Source organism: Pelecanus crispus, chromosome 18, assembly GCF_030463565.1.
Source record: "Pelecanus crispus isolate bPelCri1 chromosome 18, bPelCri1.pri, whole genome shotgun sequence".
NCBI lineage: Eukaryota > Metazoa > Chordata > Aves > Pelecaniformes > Pelecanidae > Pelecanus > Pelecanus crispus.
Window position 1 is genome coordinate 7,307,119 of NC_134660.1, and position 18,356 is coordinate 7,325,474.

Sequence of the window (18,356 nt, forward strand, 5' to 3'; positions counted from 1 at the left end):
GGACCTGTTGGAGCAGATCCAGAAGAGGGACACCAAAATGATCCGAGGGCTGGAGCACCTCTTGTACGAGGCCAGGCTGAGGGAGTTGGGGTTGTTCATCCTGGAGAAGAGAAGGCTGTGAGGAGACCTTATTGCAGGCTTTCTGTACTTTAAGGGGGCCTACAGGAAAGATGGGGAGAATCTTTTTAGCAAGGCCTGTTGTGACAGCACAAGGAGCAATGGTTTCAAACTAAAGGAGGCTAGACTTTAGACTGGATATAAGGAAGAAATTTTTTACAGTGAGGGTGGTGAAGCACTGGAATGGGTTGCCCAGAGAGGCAGTGGAGGCCCCATCCCTAGAAATATTCCAGGTCAGGTTGCACGGGGCTCTGAGCAACCTGATCTGGTTAAAGCTGTCCCTGCTCACAGCAGGGGGGTTGGGCTAGATGACCTCTAAAGGTCCCTTCCAACCCAAAGCATTCTATGATGCTATAAGGCCCCAGCATTTGTAGGACAGGAATGCAGCAGTGCTGGCAGAAGTCTCAGCACACGTTGAGACAGATCAGTGCCTGCCTTCCACACAGTGGAGCCACAGCACGATTTAAATCACCATCAGAAAAAACAACCTCTGGCAACAGTGCCCTTAGTTGGAAGTGTCAAACCTGCATGGATCCTGTGCCCTTTTCCTACCCTTCCAAATCTCCTCGGTTGCGCAGCCGAACTACAGGTCATGGCAAGAGCCAGTAGCAGCGCTCTGGCGGTGCTTTGGCCAAAGGGCTTACTCGTCTGTCAGAAGAAATGCCATCCCTTCCTCTTCTACAAGGACAATTGCAGATGGTATCATGACTGCGAAGGACCTGAGGTACTTCTGCTTGTTACAAGGTTTAGTGCAGTAAGGTTAGGAAGTCCAACTGTGCTGCTGGAGGTGATGGTTATTAATAGTATGATGAGGGAAAAAGGATGTCAGCCATGGAAATGAAAGGCCCTTATAAAGCTTTTGGCCTTCAGTCGTGCTGAGATACGCTTCATGAGCTGTAATTCCTTGTTGGTGAAGGACATCAGTGTGGGGATTTGCATTCTTCCACTTGTACACTTTTGTCAAGACATCTGGATTTTCATGCTGAAAATAGGATATGAGACTGTAGTAGCTGCCAAGACATTTCCACCCACCAGAAGGGATGAGATTTACATGGAAAAAAGTCCTCTCCCCTGAGAATGGCAGCCAATTCCTGAGCACAAACTCTTCGGGAGGACCAGTGAAGCCCTCAAGAGCTCTGAGCCCCCCTGCAGCTCTCTTGGGAAGTGCACCCAGTACCCTCGTGCTTGCTGATCTCACATTCTCCTGCACGCTCTGTATCAGAGCAATTTGCTCTCCCTCAGAAATACACCATTTCACTGTCCCTGTTTCTGTGCTGACTGCCCTCAGCTCCCACATGCTTAGATCCAATTTCCACCCTTGGTGCACTCAGCAGCATGGGTGACTTTTCCCTGCTCCTGCTGCCCATGTGTGCTGGCCATGACCCCTGGACTGGGTGGTGGAGGGGAGAGGAAGCTGGAGTAGCAGGTATGGGCAATCCCAAAGGCTGTTGTGTTCCATATATGTTCCCATAGCATTCTCCTTGGGAAGCTGGCAGCTCATGGCTTGGTCGGGCGTAGTCTTTGCTGGGTAAAAAAGTGGCTGGGTGGGCGAGCCCAGAGAGTAGTGGTGAATGGAGTTAAATCCAGTTGGTGGCCGGTCACGAGCGGTGTTCCCCAGGGCTCCGTTTTGGGGCCAGCCTTGTTTAATATCTTTATCGATGATCTGGATGAGGGCATTGAGTGCACCCTCAGTAAGGTTTCAGATGACACCAAGTGGCTGGAAAGCGGCCTGGCCGAAAAGGACCTGGGGGTGTTGGTCAACAGCCGGCTGAACATGAGCCAGCAGTGTGCCCAGGTGGCCAGGAAGGCCAACAGCATCCTGGCTTGTATCAGGAATAGTGTGGCCAGCAGGAGCAGGGAGGTGATTGTGCCCCTGTACTGGGCGCTGGTGAGGCCGCACCTGGAATACTGTGTCCGGTTTTGGGCCCCTCAATACAAGAAAGACATTGAGGTGCTGGAGCGTGTTCAGAGAAGGGCAACGGAGCTGGTGAAGGGTCTGGAGCACAGGCCTTCTGAGGAGCGGCTGAGGGAACTGGGGTTGTTTAGCTTAGAGAAGAGGAGTCTGAGGGGAGACCTTATCGCTCTCTACAGCTCCCTGAAAGGAGGTTGTAGTGAGGTGGCTGTTGGTCTCTTCTCCCAAGTAGGTAGTGATAGGATGAGAGGAAATGGGCTCAAGCTGCGCCAGGGGAGGTTTGGATTGGATATTAGGAAAAATTTCTTCACGCAAAGGGTGGTGAATCATTGGAAGAGGCTGCCCAGAGAGGTGGTGGAGTCACCATCCCTGGAAGTGTTCAAACAACGGGTAGATGTGGCACTTTGGGACATGGTTTAGTCTAGTCTACCCTTAATTGGTTTAGTGTGGATGTGGTAATGATAGGTTACTGGTTGGACTGGATGATCTTAAAGGTCTTTTCCAACCTAAATGATTCCATGATTCTATGATTCTATGATTCTATGATTCTATGTTTCTTGCTTTGCCACTCTTGCTTTTCTGCAAAACAAATGGCCTTCTGGAGCCCACACCCACCCGCTGCTACCCCAGTACAGCTCCAGACACAGCAAGACCAAAGCCCTTCCTCAAGAGCTGACGGGGCTGCTGATGCCTCACCGCCTCCTGCCTCTCCGGCCACTTTTGGGCAGAGACACAGCAAGGCAAGGCCTGATGGTCACTGGCAGCAGAGCAGCCACGGATGACTTCCTCAGTTCCCAGGGACGGTGCCCAAAAGAGGAGCCACCACAGCGTGTGGTGTGCCATGCGTCCCATTCCTCTGTGAAAGGAGAAGGGTCTCCTTGTGCCCTCACCTGCTTCCACCCCAGAGCAAGACCCTTCCCCTTTGGCACCTTGGGGAGTGTCCACAGAGGGAAGGACCAGATGGAGGCCAGGCCTGAGTGCAGCAGAACTTTAATGAGGCTAAAGAGGGAAACAAAGTCACTCTGAGTGGAGGACAGCAGTGCAGGGAGCCTAGAGCCTGCAGTCCTTGTGCATGGAGAGTTCTTGCATGACGACCGTCTGCCTGTGCCATACAAGGGAGAGGAGCCAGATGGTCCCCACCAGGCTGGCTTTGGTGGGACCTTGCTGCCAAGGGGATACAAAGCAAACAAAGAAAAGGGGAAACAAGGCAAAACCATTCAGCTATACTGAAAACACCTCCGAAATCCCGATCCCCTGTGTATTACCATGTTCTGAGTTCCTCAAGGTGTGTTCCTGGGGCATTCCCAGCATCTTTAACAGGGGAGGCACCTTCTGCCACAGTAGCGGCTGGTAATGCCAGAGAGGCCAAAGCCCCCAGAGGAGATGGGCACTCCCTCAGAGCTGAGGATGCTGCCAACAGCAGCAGAGGTGGAGGAGCCCACAACGGTGTTCTGCGGGAAGGAGCTGAGGATGGGTCCGGGCAGGGTCACCACCACAGGAGAGGGCTCGATGACGACGGTGGAGTTCTGGCACTGCCGGACACAGGGCTCGTTGCAGCTGTTGGCCAGCGGGGTCGGGCCGCAGGGCCGGCAGGGCAGGCACGGGCTGTAGCAGGACATGTCTCTGGGCTGGAGATGCACCTGGGAGAGAGGGCAGGGGGGAAGCAGAGCACAAGGGTGGGTGATGAGCAGCCTGGTTACACAGTGACAAAGGAGGCAAGGCCACAATTCAGTGGTGAGAGGGATACGCTAGGCGCCACATGGTCTCCATTACCCTACAAAGAGCAGCCTGGCCCAGGGACACTCTCTCCTAATTCATGAGCCAAAAGACCCCACAGCCACATCCCAGCCTCTCTCTAACCAGACCTTCTCCCCACTTCCCTCTCCCATGACCAGAAGATCTGAAATGCAGCAAAGCACAGAGCCAATATCAGCTGAGAGGTCCATCAGGGAGAGATCTCAGTTTGGAAGAGGAGGAGAAGGGGCTTCAGACTCACCTGGTTGCCAAGCAGAAGGAGGCAAGAGAAGTGGATGAGAGAGCAGGCACTTGCGCTGCCTTTTATACCTGCCCTTCATTGCCGCAGGACCAGAGGCACCCGCAGCAGAGGTAGCAATTCTTGGACAAGCTCATCTTGAATGCAAACCAGCGCAGCTAATGACATGGGCTGTGCTTTGGTTTCCTGCACTGATGCCTTTTCATTTCCAGATTTGTGCCATGCCCATTTCCCAGGAAAGAATTCTTCTGAGCACTTCGATGAAAGGCCGCGGCATTTGTAGGACAGGAATGCAGCAGTGCTGGCAGAAGTCTCAGCTCAAGTGCTGGATGAGTCCAGGGCAGGCAAGTGATGTCAGCCTGGGTCACTGCGGTGGGGCTGTTTGCAGTGGTGTTCTGAGGAAGAAGGTCCAGCTGTCCTCAGGTGAACACCGTGGGCTCCCATGCATGAGGACGTCCTATGTCCTTATCTTTCCCTCCCTCCTCACATCAACTCCCTCCTCACATCACCCCAATGCTCACTTGTTGTTGCCTCCCCAGGTGTGTGCATTGTGCTCCTAGGTTTTGACCTCATCCTGCCTCACACTGCCCACTCCCCAGGGGACCTTAGCAGAGTCCATGGTTCGTTGTGTTCCTCTGTGTGTTCTTTACTTGTGTCTACTGTCCATGTGTGTGTGTCCTTGTGTGCCCCTCATCAGGAGGGAATGTGCCGCTCATGGCAGGGACACTCTCCTCTGCTCTGTCCATGAGCACCACAGAGCAGCAGGTTCCCAGGGTCAGAAGGAGCCTGAGTGCAGCTGAGTGCTGATGGCAGCAGCCTGCTCGAGATCTGTCCAGGGAAGAGGCACGGAAATGCAACCCCTGCCTCCTGAGACCTCCTCTTCCTGCCCCTCCAAAGGTCACGCTCCGCTGATGCCGATTTCAGGACACGACAACAACAGGTTCACTCCAGCTTGGATCCTGACTTTAGTTCAATGGTAACAGTATTGGGAGTGTCTCAGCAGAACTGGCAGTGCCCCCTCCCTGCCTCTCCAAGCCCGGACACCGCTGCCTTCCACAGGGCTAGAGAGTTCAAAAGGATGGGGATTGCTTCATGGGCAGGGAGAAAGGCTGAGGAATCCTGCCCACCTCGTGCTGGCCATCCCCCAGGGGATCTGCTTCCAATGCAGCGTCAGCGGTGCCTGGTGTGGGACACAGCCCCCTCTCATGTCCATGTCAATGCCAAATGTCCTTGTGCAGCCCTTCGACGTGCTGCTGTGTGAGGCAGGGGCTGAGACCTTGTCCTGAACAGGTACGGAATGAAAGGAACATGAAGCCTGATGTCGCTGTGCTGTGAGTGGAAGGACAGACCCTGTGGCTTGCGCAGGGAAAGCCAAAGACCTGAGGACTGCTTTGGGCTTCAGCCCACAAACACCTTCATGCCCTGCATTGGAATGTCAGTCTGAGTGCCCAGCAACTGCCCCTGGGAGGGAAGGGACGGGACATTGGGTTTGAGACCGCATCCCCCAAAGCCTGCTGCTCTCCCACAGCCATGTCCAGAACAGACCCTCTTTCTCACATGGGCTCTGCACACTGGGCAAATTTTCTAAGTGCATCTCCCCTCCTGAATATCTGTCAGCCTGAGCTCAGCTCCAGCTTGGGGGCACTGAGCTAAGGGCTTCCCCCGTTCCCTTGGGGACCTTAGTGAGCCAAGTGCCAGGGAGCTCTGCTGGGAGAGCTCAGCCAGGCCTGATTCCCCTCTCCATGGAGTCTCTTTTGAGCTGCAGCTCTACTGTTGCCCAAGGCCAACCTCATTGCTCATTCTCATGATGTGAGAGGAAGTCTAGAGAAGAGGAAGGGCAGGGGACATGTGTGCACCTGGATTTTAGAAGGACCTTTGACTCCCTCTCCAGTACTTCCTGATGATGAATAGGTTCATTAAGAGGCTGATAAGGTGGGTGGAAAATGTGCTCGACTAGCAGGCTCCAAGAGTTGTGACCATGAAGAAATGGTCTGGCTGGAACCTCATGAAGGCCAAAAAGAGCAAGGGCAAGGCTTTGCGTCTGGGCTAGAAACCACACCACGCACTCAGACACGTTGGGGACAGGCTGCCTAGGAAGCAGTTGCACAGAAAAGGATGTGTGGTTTTAGGAGACACTTAGCTGAACGTGAGACAGCAGCGTGCCCTTGCAGCAAAGAAGACCAACCGCACCCTGAGCTGTGACAGCCAAAGTGTTGCCAGCAGGTGCAGGGAAGTGTCCCTGCCCCTCTGTCCCATTTGAGACCACCTCCCCAGTGCTGCTTCCAGACTGGGGCTCCCACATCAAGGAAGGATAGCGACACAGCCATGCAAGTCCAACAGAGGCAACCCAGGGGTTAGGGCGCTGTCAAACATGACATGCGAGGAGAAGCTGAGAGAACCGGGCCTGCCTGTTTTGGAGAAGAGATGGCTCAGGGAAGACCTGCTTGCTTTCTACAATACTTAATCAGAGGAGACAAAGACGGACCAACATACTGGAAGGTGTCAGTGATAGGAGTAGAGGCTGTGAAGAAGCACCTGGGACATGGGGAAAGCTGATTAAGCAATAGGCTAAAAGAAATAATGAGAAAAGGAAGGTGTTTCCCAGTGAGGCTGTGCAATGTCCATCTGTCGTGGTTTAGACCCTGATGGGATGGGGGAGAGAATTGGAGGAGTAAGAGTGAGAAACACTCCTGGGTTGAGATAAGAACAGTTTAATAATCGAAATAAAATAAAATATTAATGATAATAATAACAATATAATAATGATAATAATAATAATATTATACAAAGTAAGTGATGCACAATGCAATTGCTCACCACCCACCGACTGATACCCAGACAGTTCCCGAGCAGCGATCGCTGCTCCCCGGCCAAACCCCCCCACTTTCTATACTGAGCGTGACACCATATGGTATGGAATAGCCCTTGGGTCAGTTGGGATCAACTATTCTGGCTCTGCCCCCTCCCAGTTTCTTGTGCGCCTGGCAGAACATAGGAAGCTGAAAAGTCCTTGACTGGCATAAGCAGTACTGAGCAACAACTAAAAATATCAGTGTGTTATCAACATTCTTCTCCTACTAAATCCAACACACGGCACTATGCCTGCTACTAGGAAGAAAATTAACTCTATCCCAGCCGCAACCAGGACACCATCCCAGGAGGTGTTCAAGGATGGACCGAATGTGAGTTTTGCCAAGCCAATCTGATTGGATCTATTTGAGCAGAGGGTTGAATCTAGATGACCTCTGGAGGTGCCTTCTCACCTGCATTCTGAGATTCCCATCCTTTCCCAGCCCTCCCTGAGCCCTGCACGCCCATGGGCTCACTTGTCCTCACACCCCCTCGGCCTCAGCAGAGCTGTCAGGCCTTGTGCCGGCACTGGGGAGAGGCAGCTGAAGGGAGGCTCTGCAGCCTGCTCCTTCCTTCCCCTGGGCAGGAAATGCGTGGCTGCTCTTTGCAGCCCCTGCGGTGGCAGGCAGCTCTGGGAAGCTGGTGCATGTGGCGGGTGAGGGCCCTGCAGCTGCCGCAGGCTGGAGCGGGCACTGGGCAGGCTTGTTGTTGGTGGGAGAGGACGGGCAGAGTGGGCTTCCAGGAGACAAAGCTGTGCCCGTGCAGAGCCGCTGAGCACTGGGAGCCCGGGCGAGCCCCCGAGCGGCGCCGGCGCAGGGCTCAGCCCCGGGGCGGAGCTGGCGGCGGCGGCGAGGAGAGGAGAGGAGAGGAGAGGAGAGGAGAGGAGAGGAGAGGAGAGGAGAGGAGAGGAGAGGAGAGGAGAGGAGAGGAGAGGAGAGGAGAGGAGAGGAGAGGAGAGGAGAGGAGAGGAGAGGAGAGGAGAGGAGAGGAGAGGAGAGGAGAGGAGAGGAGAGGAGAGGAGAGGAGAGGAGAGGAGAGGAGAGGAGAGGAGAGGAGAGGAGAGGAGAGGAGAGGAGAGGAGAGGAGAGGAGAGGAGAGGAGAGGAGAGGAGAGGAGAGGAGAGGAGAGGAGAGGAGAGGAGAGGAGAGGAGAGGAGAGGAGAGGAGAGGAGAGGAGAGGAGAGGAGAGGAGAGGAGAGGAGAGGAGAGGAGAGGAGAGGAGAGGAGAGGAGAGGAGAGGAGAGGAGAGGAGAGGAGAGGAGAGGAGAGGAGAGGAGGCGGCGCGGCCGGAGCAGAGAGCCGGGGCTGGCGGCGGGCAGCGAGGCGCGGGCGGCGGAGCGGCGGGATGCGGCGGTGCCTGGGCGCAGGGCTGGCGGGGCTGGCCGCCGTGCTGCTGGGTGCGCGGGGCTGGCGGCGGGTGGCGGGGGGGTAGGCTCTGTGCCCGGGCTGCTCCCCAGGGAGCCCAGCGCCAGCTCGGGCCTCTCCTTCTGCACCGTCTCTTTCCCCTCCCGGCCTCTCTGCCCTCTCTGCTCCCCCTTTCCCAGAGCTCTGCAGTCCCCCCTACGTAGCCTCCTTTGTTCCCATCATCTCTACCATCACAACTTGGCTGGCACGTGCGCCTGCTGCTCCGGGCACGCACTCTTGCCTCTGGTAATTCCGCACTTACTATTGCCCTGATTTCTGCCCTCCTTCACTGCAACACCCACTCTCGCTGGCTACTACTGTCTACTACTCTACTGTCTCTTCCTCTCTCCATCCGTGCATCCACCCCTCTTCTGACCCATCTCTCCATGCAGCTACCATCCCTAACCCCTCTTCCTACTCTGAGACCCCTCTCTCATCTCTCCCTCTGCTTCCTTCCTAGCTGTGGCAACAGGTTTGCTTTCCTGCACTGTGCCATACATCCTCTCATCCCCCCGTGCATTCAGCCTTTATTTGTGTTCTGAATTCAGCCCTCCTTCCTTCACTGGAACACACCCAACTCTCCCGTCGCCTCTCCCTCTCGCCGTCCGTCCATCCATCCATGCACCTGACTTTCTTCCCATCTCTGCATGCACCAGTTCCAAATTCCCTGCCAGTCTTTGTCCCTCACTCCACACACCCACACCAGGATCACTCTCCATGCCAGCTGAACAGCTCTCCATCCGTTCCAGTTTGGCTCTGTCTCACTGCCACTCTTCACAACAGTTTCTGTGGGAAAATCAGAGCTGGGCGATCTTTGATGACCTTTGGGCTTCCCTTCTCCTTTCTGTGCAGTGGCTGTGGGCAGAGCCCAGGTGCAGCAGGACCCCTTGGCAGAGACCACCGAGGACACCGACATCAGCATCAACTGCTCACACCCCAACATAAGGATCACCGACTTTATCCACTGGTACCGTCAGCTCCCGGTCCAAGGCCCCACATTCATCGCGTTCATTGTTAAAGACTCCAAGAATGTGCAGGACCCTCCGGGGCGGCTGTCGGTGGCGGCAGACCGCCGGTCCAGCGCCCTGCGGCTCTCCCGGCCCCGGCGCGGGGACGCGGCGGTGTATTACTGCGGCGTGGGAGGCACGGGGAGAGGAGCCGGGGCTGCGGGCGGGCACGAACCGCGGCGGGCGGGGCCGGGCGTGTGTGTGGGGGGCGGGGGGACAGCCCCGGCCGGGACCGACAGGGGGCGCTGCCGCTCCGCCCCCTGGCGCCGCCACCGCCGCCGGTACTGGGAACGGCTTCGGCACCGGCACTGGTAGTGGCAAAAGCTTCAGCAGCATCACCAGCACCGGCACTGGTACTGGCAACGCCTTCAGCATCAACACTGGTACTGGCACCCGTCCTGGCAATGGCTTCAGCATCAACACTGGCACTGCCACCAGTTCTGGCACTGCCACTGGCAGCAGCCTCACACCTGAAGAGGCTCCACGGCCCCGGGATGTCCCCCAACGCAGCTCTGGAGCTGCCCACCAGGCAGAAACCTTCTCCCGCCCCTCAGCACCCAATCACCCCCACACTCCCACCTCTACGCAGACAGAAATCCCCTGCGACAGTGGCGGTGGCACGGGAGGAACCGCAACCGCAGCGGCCGTGGTGTCCCGCAGTGCCCGGGAAGGAGCGATTACAGCTGGCGGTGCCGCTGGCTCCCGGTGAAGAGCAGCGCCTTTCTGCTCTGTGCAGGGAGGCGGGCAGCAGAGATCCTCCTGCCCACGGGCAGGCGGCAGTCCTCGGGCCCACCGCACGCACCGGCCACTGCTGACATGCAACACGCAGGGCCTCTTCTCGGGCTTCTGACTTTCCCCACTAGGACAGCCAAGGGAGCCCTGAGCAGGTGCTCTGCTCTGCGCTGCAAACACAGGGACTCCACGCGCCAGTTGCTAAGGCAGAACTTTCCTCGTGAAAGAGGAAGAAAGGGTTTCACATTTTGTTACTGTGTAAGAGCTCAGAAATACAATTAAACCCTTCACGCTGCAGGCTTTCAGGGAGCTTGCAGAACGTTCCTGCTAGTGCTACAAAGTCACCCCATGGAGTCAGGAGTTCAAGCTCCACACCGACCGGAGAAGGGGATGTTGAGGTGAGGGGCACGTTCAAGCGCTCCCCACAGTGGCTCAGTGTTGAGACTATGAGCTTGTTTGACAGGATTCAGAACCTTTGGAGCTGAGGCCCAGGAGACACGGCAAATGCTTGCACTGGCCACACGGACCCCAGCCTCAAGGGATGCCAGGTTCCTACTCGATGAGTGAGTCAGAAACAGATTTGCTGAGTTGCCCTAAGGGGCTGGAGGTGTGAGGTGAGTGAGAGCCGGAAGGAGGCCTCTGGGAAGAGACTGTGGCTCCAGCCAGTCCCCGGGGAACTCTGTGTGGCTCCAGTAGCTGCCACAGCTGTTCAAAGCCCATGGCCAGAGGCTTCAGAGGCACAGAGGGAAGGATCAGCCCTGCTCCCTGTCACAGCTGGACTTCATAGCTCTGTTTCCAGGGAACTCCTGGCAGCTGGACAAACATGGCAGAGCATCACGCATGGCCAGGAGATCACATGGAGCAGCCACATGTTCACACGGCATCATCGCCTTTCGTCCCTGTCTCCACCTGTCTTCCTATGCTACTCCAGGCCAAAGCACCTTGATCTTTCCCTTTCCCTGCCTCTGCTGCTTCTCCTGGAGCTGAGAGGCAGCGCTTCTACAGCAGAGGGGTGCGTTTGAGAGGATGCTCGAGCACCTTCTCACTTGGAAGAAGCTATCAGCTCTTCAGCTGTGGCCTGTCTGCCCAAAGACAAGCCTCCCAGTGCTGAACGACCTCCTCTTGGTCCTTGCAAACCTGGAACACGGTAAGGGTTGCGGTTTGGTGTCTTTCCTTGGGCTAAGTATTTTAATACCTCCCATTTGTTTCCCTACAGAGCCTCCTCGTGGCAGAGGTGTGGAGTCCCAAGCACACCTGACTCAGAAGACTCTCTTCTTCATGCCCTCCCATCAGCTGTTTACACACGTTGCCAAGATCCCCCAGGAGCCTTCTCTTCCCCAGGCTGAACACTGCCAGCCCTCTCAGCTGCTCCTCACAGGAAAGATGCTCCAGTCCCTGCACCATTTTGCTGGCCTTGCTTTGTCTGTATCTTTCTCGGGCTTTACCTTTCTTGTACTGGTGCACCCAGAACTGGACCCAGCACTCCAGAGGTGGCCTCACCAGCACTGAGTAGAGAGGAAGGAGCAGGTCCCTTGTCCTGCTGGCAATGCTCTTCCTTCTGCAGCCCAGGATGCTGTTGGCCTTCCTTGCCACGAGGGTGCATTGCCAGAGCAGACTCAGGAAAGCACCTGAGCCACTGAAACTGAGTGGGACACAGCCGTGAGTATTCAGGAGAAGTAGCCCAGCTGCTTGTCCAGCTCTTACTCTTTCCTCAGCATCCATCAGTGACCACTGTTGGAGAAGGGGGCTCTTGGTAGCAGACATGACTGCTCCTGTGGCTTTACCTCCTACTTAAAGAAGCCCAAGGAGGGAAAATGTCCTCCTAACCCTGCACCTGGGGATCAGCAAAAGCCTCAACATGTGACCAAGACCCATCAGACAGACACTGGACAAGATTCTCTGTTCAACCCCTTGAGCTGTCCCCCTGCTTTTCATGCCTCTCCTCCAGCTCTGGGGACTCACCAGTGCTTGGCTGGGAGGAGTCGCTGTGTCCCTGAGGCCCTGTGGATTCCCTGCCCAGCACAAAACTGCTGGTGGCTGCATTCCTGGGATGTGCGTTTCTGGGATCTAGTTTGTCCCTCTGGGCAATCACCTCTTGTTATGCTATGTCTGTTTTGGAAAGCAAAGAGCTGGCCCTGGAGAGGGGAAGCTCTGGGGAAAGCTGAGAAAAGCAGCCATGGTGGCAGGCCAACATGCTCTAATTCCTGGAGTGACGTCACCTCAGTAGGCCATGCCAGCAGGTGTTTGCAGTGAGGACTTCACAAAGGAAGTTCAGGCTTTGTGAAAGAGAGGGAGTGGGGAATACATCCAAGGGAGACAAGGGCAGAGGGAAAGGGAAGGAGGCAAAGAGAGTGAGACAGCTGGAGAAAAGTGTCTCTGTGAGGTACCGGGAGGTGGATGAGAAGCCCCATTCCCACCTTGATGGGTAAGGAAACGATGGTCTGGAATTCAGGTCTGTCCTTGTGCTGTGCTTTGCACAAAGACCTGTGAGAGAGGTTCCAGGGTCTTGCAGGAAACACAGGACAGCTGGGAGGGTAAACAAGAAATAGTTTGGAATATGGGGGTGCAAACTGTCTCATTCCAGACATTGTAAGTGACCTGGGTGCTTTTTTACACCCACCCATGTTACATCTGCAACTGATTGCTCGTTTGGCCAATCTTTCCCTTTTTCTTCATGTTTGTAACTTCTCAGGTGTCCTGAAAAGTGACTGCCATGCTTTAATGTTGCTGCAGGTGTTGCAGGGAGGCGCTTGAAAGAGTGAGCTCAACATGGGCTTTCCCCCCAGAGCATTTGTTACCTGTCATTTAGAATAACTCCCAAAACACACAAAGTATATTTAGAGAGGAGACGTTGTTTTACTCTGCGCAGGGTGCATGGTGGAATATTTCCACAAATCAAACACACCTGCTGCAGTTCATTTGACATTTATATGTGACCGTTAACACACCACGCCTTTCTAATACGGAATCATTGCACTGACTGAGCATCCTCTTCTTCCATGGGTCTGTACCTTTTCTGCTTAATTGTAAATCTACAGTATGATTTTTCTTCACTGCACGTGCTCAAAAGCAGTGGGGGGGTTAGTCTTTTCGTCCCTCAATTGAGTCAGTGGTGGCAATGTCCCCCAGCCGGAATTACCTTTCCCCCAGTTACCATGCTTCGGCAATTGCCCAGTTTCTCAGCATCTTCTGGGGCAAGATGTTCCTTTTATCACTGCTGACCCCACATTTGTGGCCTTCCCTTATCTTTACAACCTTCGTTGTAGCAGAATATTTCCACTGTCAGTCCTTGAAGTTCTACAGGTTTGTATTCTTCTGAGAAGGTACGCGTTAGTGAGTCATGCATTGCTGATACCCTCTTATCTGGCCTAAGCATTATTTACTACCTTGAATATTCTAAAATTCTCATGTGTTATTTTCCACTCTTAACCTGTGATCCTTTTTTAACTTCTCAGGTGTCCTGAAAAGTGACTGCCATAGTTTAGTGTTGCTGCAGGTGTTGCAGGGAGGCGCTTCAAAGACTGAGCTCAACATGGGGCTTTCCCCGCAGAGCCTTGACTCAAGACACTCAGATTTTCTCTGGGGACAGGATCCTTTCAGTGTCCTGAGGAACGCGCACACCTGAGCAAGTTCAGCAGTGGTCACTGCAAAGGCATGTGCAGGAAGGTGAGAGCTGATGGTTCACTAAGGCTGTCAGGTCAAGTCCCTTTTCCTTTCAAAGGGGGAACAAGTAAATGGGAGAGTGACAAACAAAGCACACCATGACACCAATCTCTGAGTAAGTGATAAGGGAGGCAAGGAGGGAGACCAGAGCTCTGCAGCCTCTCACCCATGGGCCACTAGGAGACTGGGTGTGGCTCTGAAGTGGGTGAGGCTCAGCTTTGCAAGTGACAAGAAGTGACAAGAGGAACATGAGGACCATGGGTGTTTGAGGGTGGTCCTGCGGGACTAGGCAACACCTCTTCAGGCACCCTTAGGGGAAGGGTCAAAGGTGGGGGCAAAGAGGGCAGTGGGGAGGAGCAAGGGGAGGCAATAGAGAGGAGGAAGCTTAAAAGGAGGCACCTGCACCTAAGCAGGGGCTGGTCAGTGCACTTGTTGGGATGAGCCCTGTGCCTGACCACCACAGCTGCCGCCTTAAACCCTTTCCTAACCATCCTTCTGTGTCTCTTCACTCCCTTTCCCATGTGTGAGTGCTGCAAGGTCGGAGTGCCAACAGCTGGAGAGACTGGTGTGAGAGAGAGGTCTGGGTGCCAGTAAGTGGGCAAACAACCAAAGGCCATAGGCATTGTAGGCCTGGGTGCCAGCAACTGGATGGACCGGGGTGTGTGCGGCAAGGTCTAAGTGCCAGCAAGTGGAGCAGGGGTCACTGGTCACAGGACCTGTCAGTCTCTGTGCCAGCAGCTGGAGCGACTCGGGTGTAAGCAAGGTCTGGGTGCCAGCAGCTGGAGAAGGATGATTGTGTCACGGGATCATATGTCTCCCTGTCAGCAACTGGAGGGACCACATTGCACATGTATGTGTGAAGTGTGAAAGCACCAGGGACTGCAGGGACCTCAGTGTGTTTTTTCCTTAGTGAATTCAACCCAATGTGCATGGGTGTGTATGTGGAATTTGGTAGCATATTTGTAGCTGGCCTAGGCACTGAGTGGGAGGAAAAGCTGTATCTGAAGTCTGAGCCAGAGGTGGGTAAGGGAGCCCAAGGCCAGCACATGGCTATTAGACAGGCTGATTTTACTAAGCTGTAGTAATCATAGAATCGTAGAATCATAGAATCGTTTAGGTGGGAAAAGACCTTTAAGATCATCCAGTCCAACCATTAACCTAACATTACCAAGTCCACGCTAAACCAGTTAAGGGTAGACTAGACTAAACCATGTCCCAAAGTGCTACGTCTACCGTTTTTTGAACACTTCCAGGGATGGTGACTCCACCACCTCTCTAGGCAGCCTGTTCCAATGCTTGACCACCCTTTCCGTGAAGAAATTCCTCCTAATTTCCAACCTAAACCTCCCCTGGCACAGCCTGAGCCCAATGTTTGAGGGTCTGCAATTGTGAGGGTGATTGTGAGAGGAGTGGGCGGTTGCATGCATCTGTTTGGTAGTGGACATCAGGCTGGCCTAGCCAGAGAGAAGGAGGAGACCCAGGGGCTGGGGAAGAAGGCCCAGGCTCCAGGCAGGGCTATTAGATGGGCTGAAGGCTTGCGCAGACATTTGGTGGTGCATGAATGTGGGTGTGCTTGTGAGTGCCGAGGGTGGAGGTGTGTGTGTTTTCACTAGGGAACTGTATGTCACCGGCATACTGGAGACAGTCAGGCAAAGGGCTACTTAGATGATGAAGAGACTGGAGCATCTGACATGGTGATAGGCTGAGAGAGCTGGGACTGTTCAGCACAGGGCAGAGAAGTCTCATGGGAGATCTCATCAACATGTACAAATACCTGAGAGAGGGTGTGAAGAAGGCGCAGCCAGGCTCTTCTCTGTGGGGCCCAGTGACTGGACAAGAGGCATTTGGCACAAAGTGAAACAATGGAGGTTCTGCCTGAACATCAGGAAAGACTTTTTCATGGTGAGGGAGAGAGAGTGCTGGCACAGGATGCCCAGAGACGTTGTGGAGTCTTCATCCTTGGAGGTACTCAAAATCCATCTGGACATGGTCCTTTGCAACAAGCTCTAGGTCACTCTTCCTGAGGCGGGGTTTGGACCCACCCGCCTCCAGAGGTCCCTTCCAAACTTACCAATTCTGTGTTTCTATAACACGAGACATGAAGAGAGGCTGGTCGAACTGGCCTTCTTCAGCCTTCAAAGGAGAAGCTTGAGAGAGCTTTTTGATTCTTCTCACACTTGACTGGAGGATGAAGGGCCAGATGGAGCCAAACTCTTCTTGAGCACAGTGATAGAGCAAAAGGCAATGGACACGGTCCAGAATGGGGGAAATTCCTACTAGAAATTTGGAATTGTGTGGTTTTTAACAATGAGGGTGGAGCATGGCTGTAGATAAATCCCAGTAAGAATGGAACTCTGGCTCCACAAGGTGGTGATTAAGGTACCATTAATTGGAGATAACACAAGAACATAAAAGGGGATAGCACAGGTGATGTTATGCCCCTTCAGATGCTGGGGACCCTGAGTTATGGAGCACGAGTTGGAGCTTGAGTTGGGGTTTAGCACATAATGCAAATCCCTCCATGCTGAGATTCACTGGTGCCATCTTTGGAGTTTTCATGGGATTTTCTTGGAAACAAACCACTCCTTAATTTGTACTGTTGATCACAAGGACATTGATATGAACACACGGTGCTTCACCCTCAATTAAGACAAGGTCATGTTTGTGGCAACGTTGCCAAGTTTGCCAGGTGATGTATGCAGCTCAGCACAGCACAGGTCTGTGCCTGCTCAGGTCAGGTTAAAAATGAGAATGAACAGTTTGTTATCTCCGCCATGACTGGTGCATGGGCTCACTCTGGAGTTAATGTGGAAAGGGCGTTGGACTAGGGCACCCATCTGCAGTACCCCCATCCTTTCACATGCCCTTTCAACTCTGGGGTGCAGGGGACCCTACCCCTGCCCCTCGCAGTGCAGCGCTCCAATGGGTGCTCCGTGTGCTCCCTGGGAGTGGGGGTGACCCACTGACCCCTCATCCTGTTCCCTGCTGATCCCTCATGCTTTCACCTAGAGGAGGAGTAGGTTGTCCTTGTCATCTCTGGGTTTGTGGCAGCTGACAGTAGTGCTGGAGCCAGGTTCCTCTCTTGCACTGTGGGTTATTCCAGCATAACAAGACACAGCCAGAACCCCTGGGCTGCTGCACAGCAGGGTTCATCTCCTATTTTGGGGATTTGGAGGAGGGAAGTTGTTCCCAGGCAGCTGAGGAAAGAAAGGGGACAAGTGAGAGAAGCAGAAAAGACTTGTGCTCCCAGAAGACATAGCAGTGTCCTCAGAGAGCTGAGGCCCCCAGGGGAAGATGTGAAACCTCAGTGGGGAAGAAACCTCTCACCTCCCAACTGGCCCAGCAGTGGGTGTGCAGGGGAGCAGGCAATTCTAGCTGGGGAGGTGAGGGCTCCACTGTGAGCTGACCAGGAACAGCCTCTTCCCATGACTGGGGCCCCCAGGGCCCCTCACTGTGGAAATGTTGAGAATGCCATTGGCTGAGGGGGCCACAGGTGTTGCTGCTGGAGGAGGGAGAAACCCAGGAGGAGCATTTCAGGCACAGGAAGAAGAGATCATTTCCCTGCCCTGCTTCTTCCTTTGCTCCCCCAACAGAGTTGTTTCCGGCCGCTCTGTTACCTCGAGCCTGGGAGGTGGGTTTCTGACTCTCTCACTCAACACAGGCAGTTTGCTCTCGACATGCACCTGAGATATCTCATCCTCACTGCCTTCCTGGGGCAACTGCTGGGTAAGTCCTGGCTTTCTATAAACGCACACTTCTTCTCCCAAGGAAACCCTTGCCAGCCTTATCAGGATCAGGCAGAGAACTACTCTTAAATTACAGGAAAACGCTGGAAAAAAGGCTCCCTTTTTCTACCATTCAGCTCAGCATTGTACTCAGGGCACCAGAGGCCCTCACAGGTGACAGGGACCATGAAGCAGGATGAATCTTTTTGCCATAGCTCCATGAATGCCTCAACATGCTGGAGGGCAGCTGGTCCCAGCACACAAAGGTTAGGCCTGACAGGCTGTTCCCTGGTTCTCTGGGCTGTAAGGAGAAGGAGCAGGGAGGAGGAGCAGGGACACAGCACAGCTCTCCTCAGGGTCCATGATGGGCTGAGAGCTCTGAGCTGCTGCCCAAAACTACTCTCCACCTGGCTGTCCCCAGGCCTCAGGATTTGCCTGCCGGGCAAGGGACAGGGAACCTTCTCTGCCTGGATTTTGCATGCGCTCCTGGTTTAGTTCCTGGAGCCTTTCCCTGCAGAGCTGCTGACCTTTACCTTCTTCCAGGCACCTTGGGGCAGACCACTGTCACCCAGCAAGAAGGACAAGTCACAGTGAAGCAGAGACACCTTCCAGACCACCTGTGCCTGCGAGGTCTCTAACTTCAATGGCTTGTTCTGGCACCAGCAGAGGAAAGGCCAAGCTCCCCAGCTGGTCTCGTATCACATGGCAGCTGGCTCCAAGCAGAGTGGCTGTCTCACCATGTTGCTGAACACCACGGGGAACACCAGCCTTCTGCAGCTGGAGAAAGTGGAGGTCTCTGACAGTGCCTTGTACCTCTGTGCTGTGCAAGACACCCACGTGCAGGGAGCTTCCTTGGCTGTGCAACAAGCCGGGGCAGGGAGGGGATCTGCCTGTGCAAGGTACTGAGCATGGGGGAAGGGGCCCTCAGCTCTGCCCTGGCAGTGCTGCTTCCCC

The 18,356-nt window shown here is 54.6% G+C and overlaps 1 protein-coding gene and 1 gene segment (V, D, J or C); one reads left to right on the forward strand and one right to left on the reverse strand.

Annotated features, from left to right (window-relative positions):
* Positions 1–3,342: 3,342 nt before the first annotated feature.
* LOC142595242 (feather keratin Cos1-1/Cos1-3/Cos2-1-like) lies at positions 3,343–3,648 on the reverse strand. The gene has a single exon (XM_075722974.1). It carries the CDS (start codon positions 3,646–3,648, stop codon positions 3,343–3,345), a length of 306 nt encoding a protein of 101 aa, XP_075579089.1.
* Positions 3,649–5,233: 1,585 nt separating this feature from the next.
* LOC142595295 (T cell receptor alpha variable 26-2-like) lies at positions 5,234–11,272 on the forward strand. The segment is given in 3 exon segments: positions 5,234–5,279; positions 9,128–9,411; positions 11,231–11,272. Coding segments are annotated over 3 exon segments (372 nt in total).
* Positions 11,273–18,356: the final 7,084 nt, after the last annotated feature.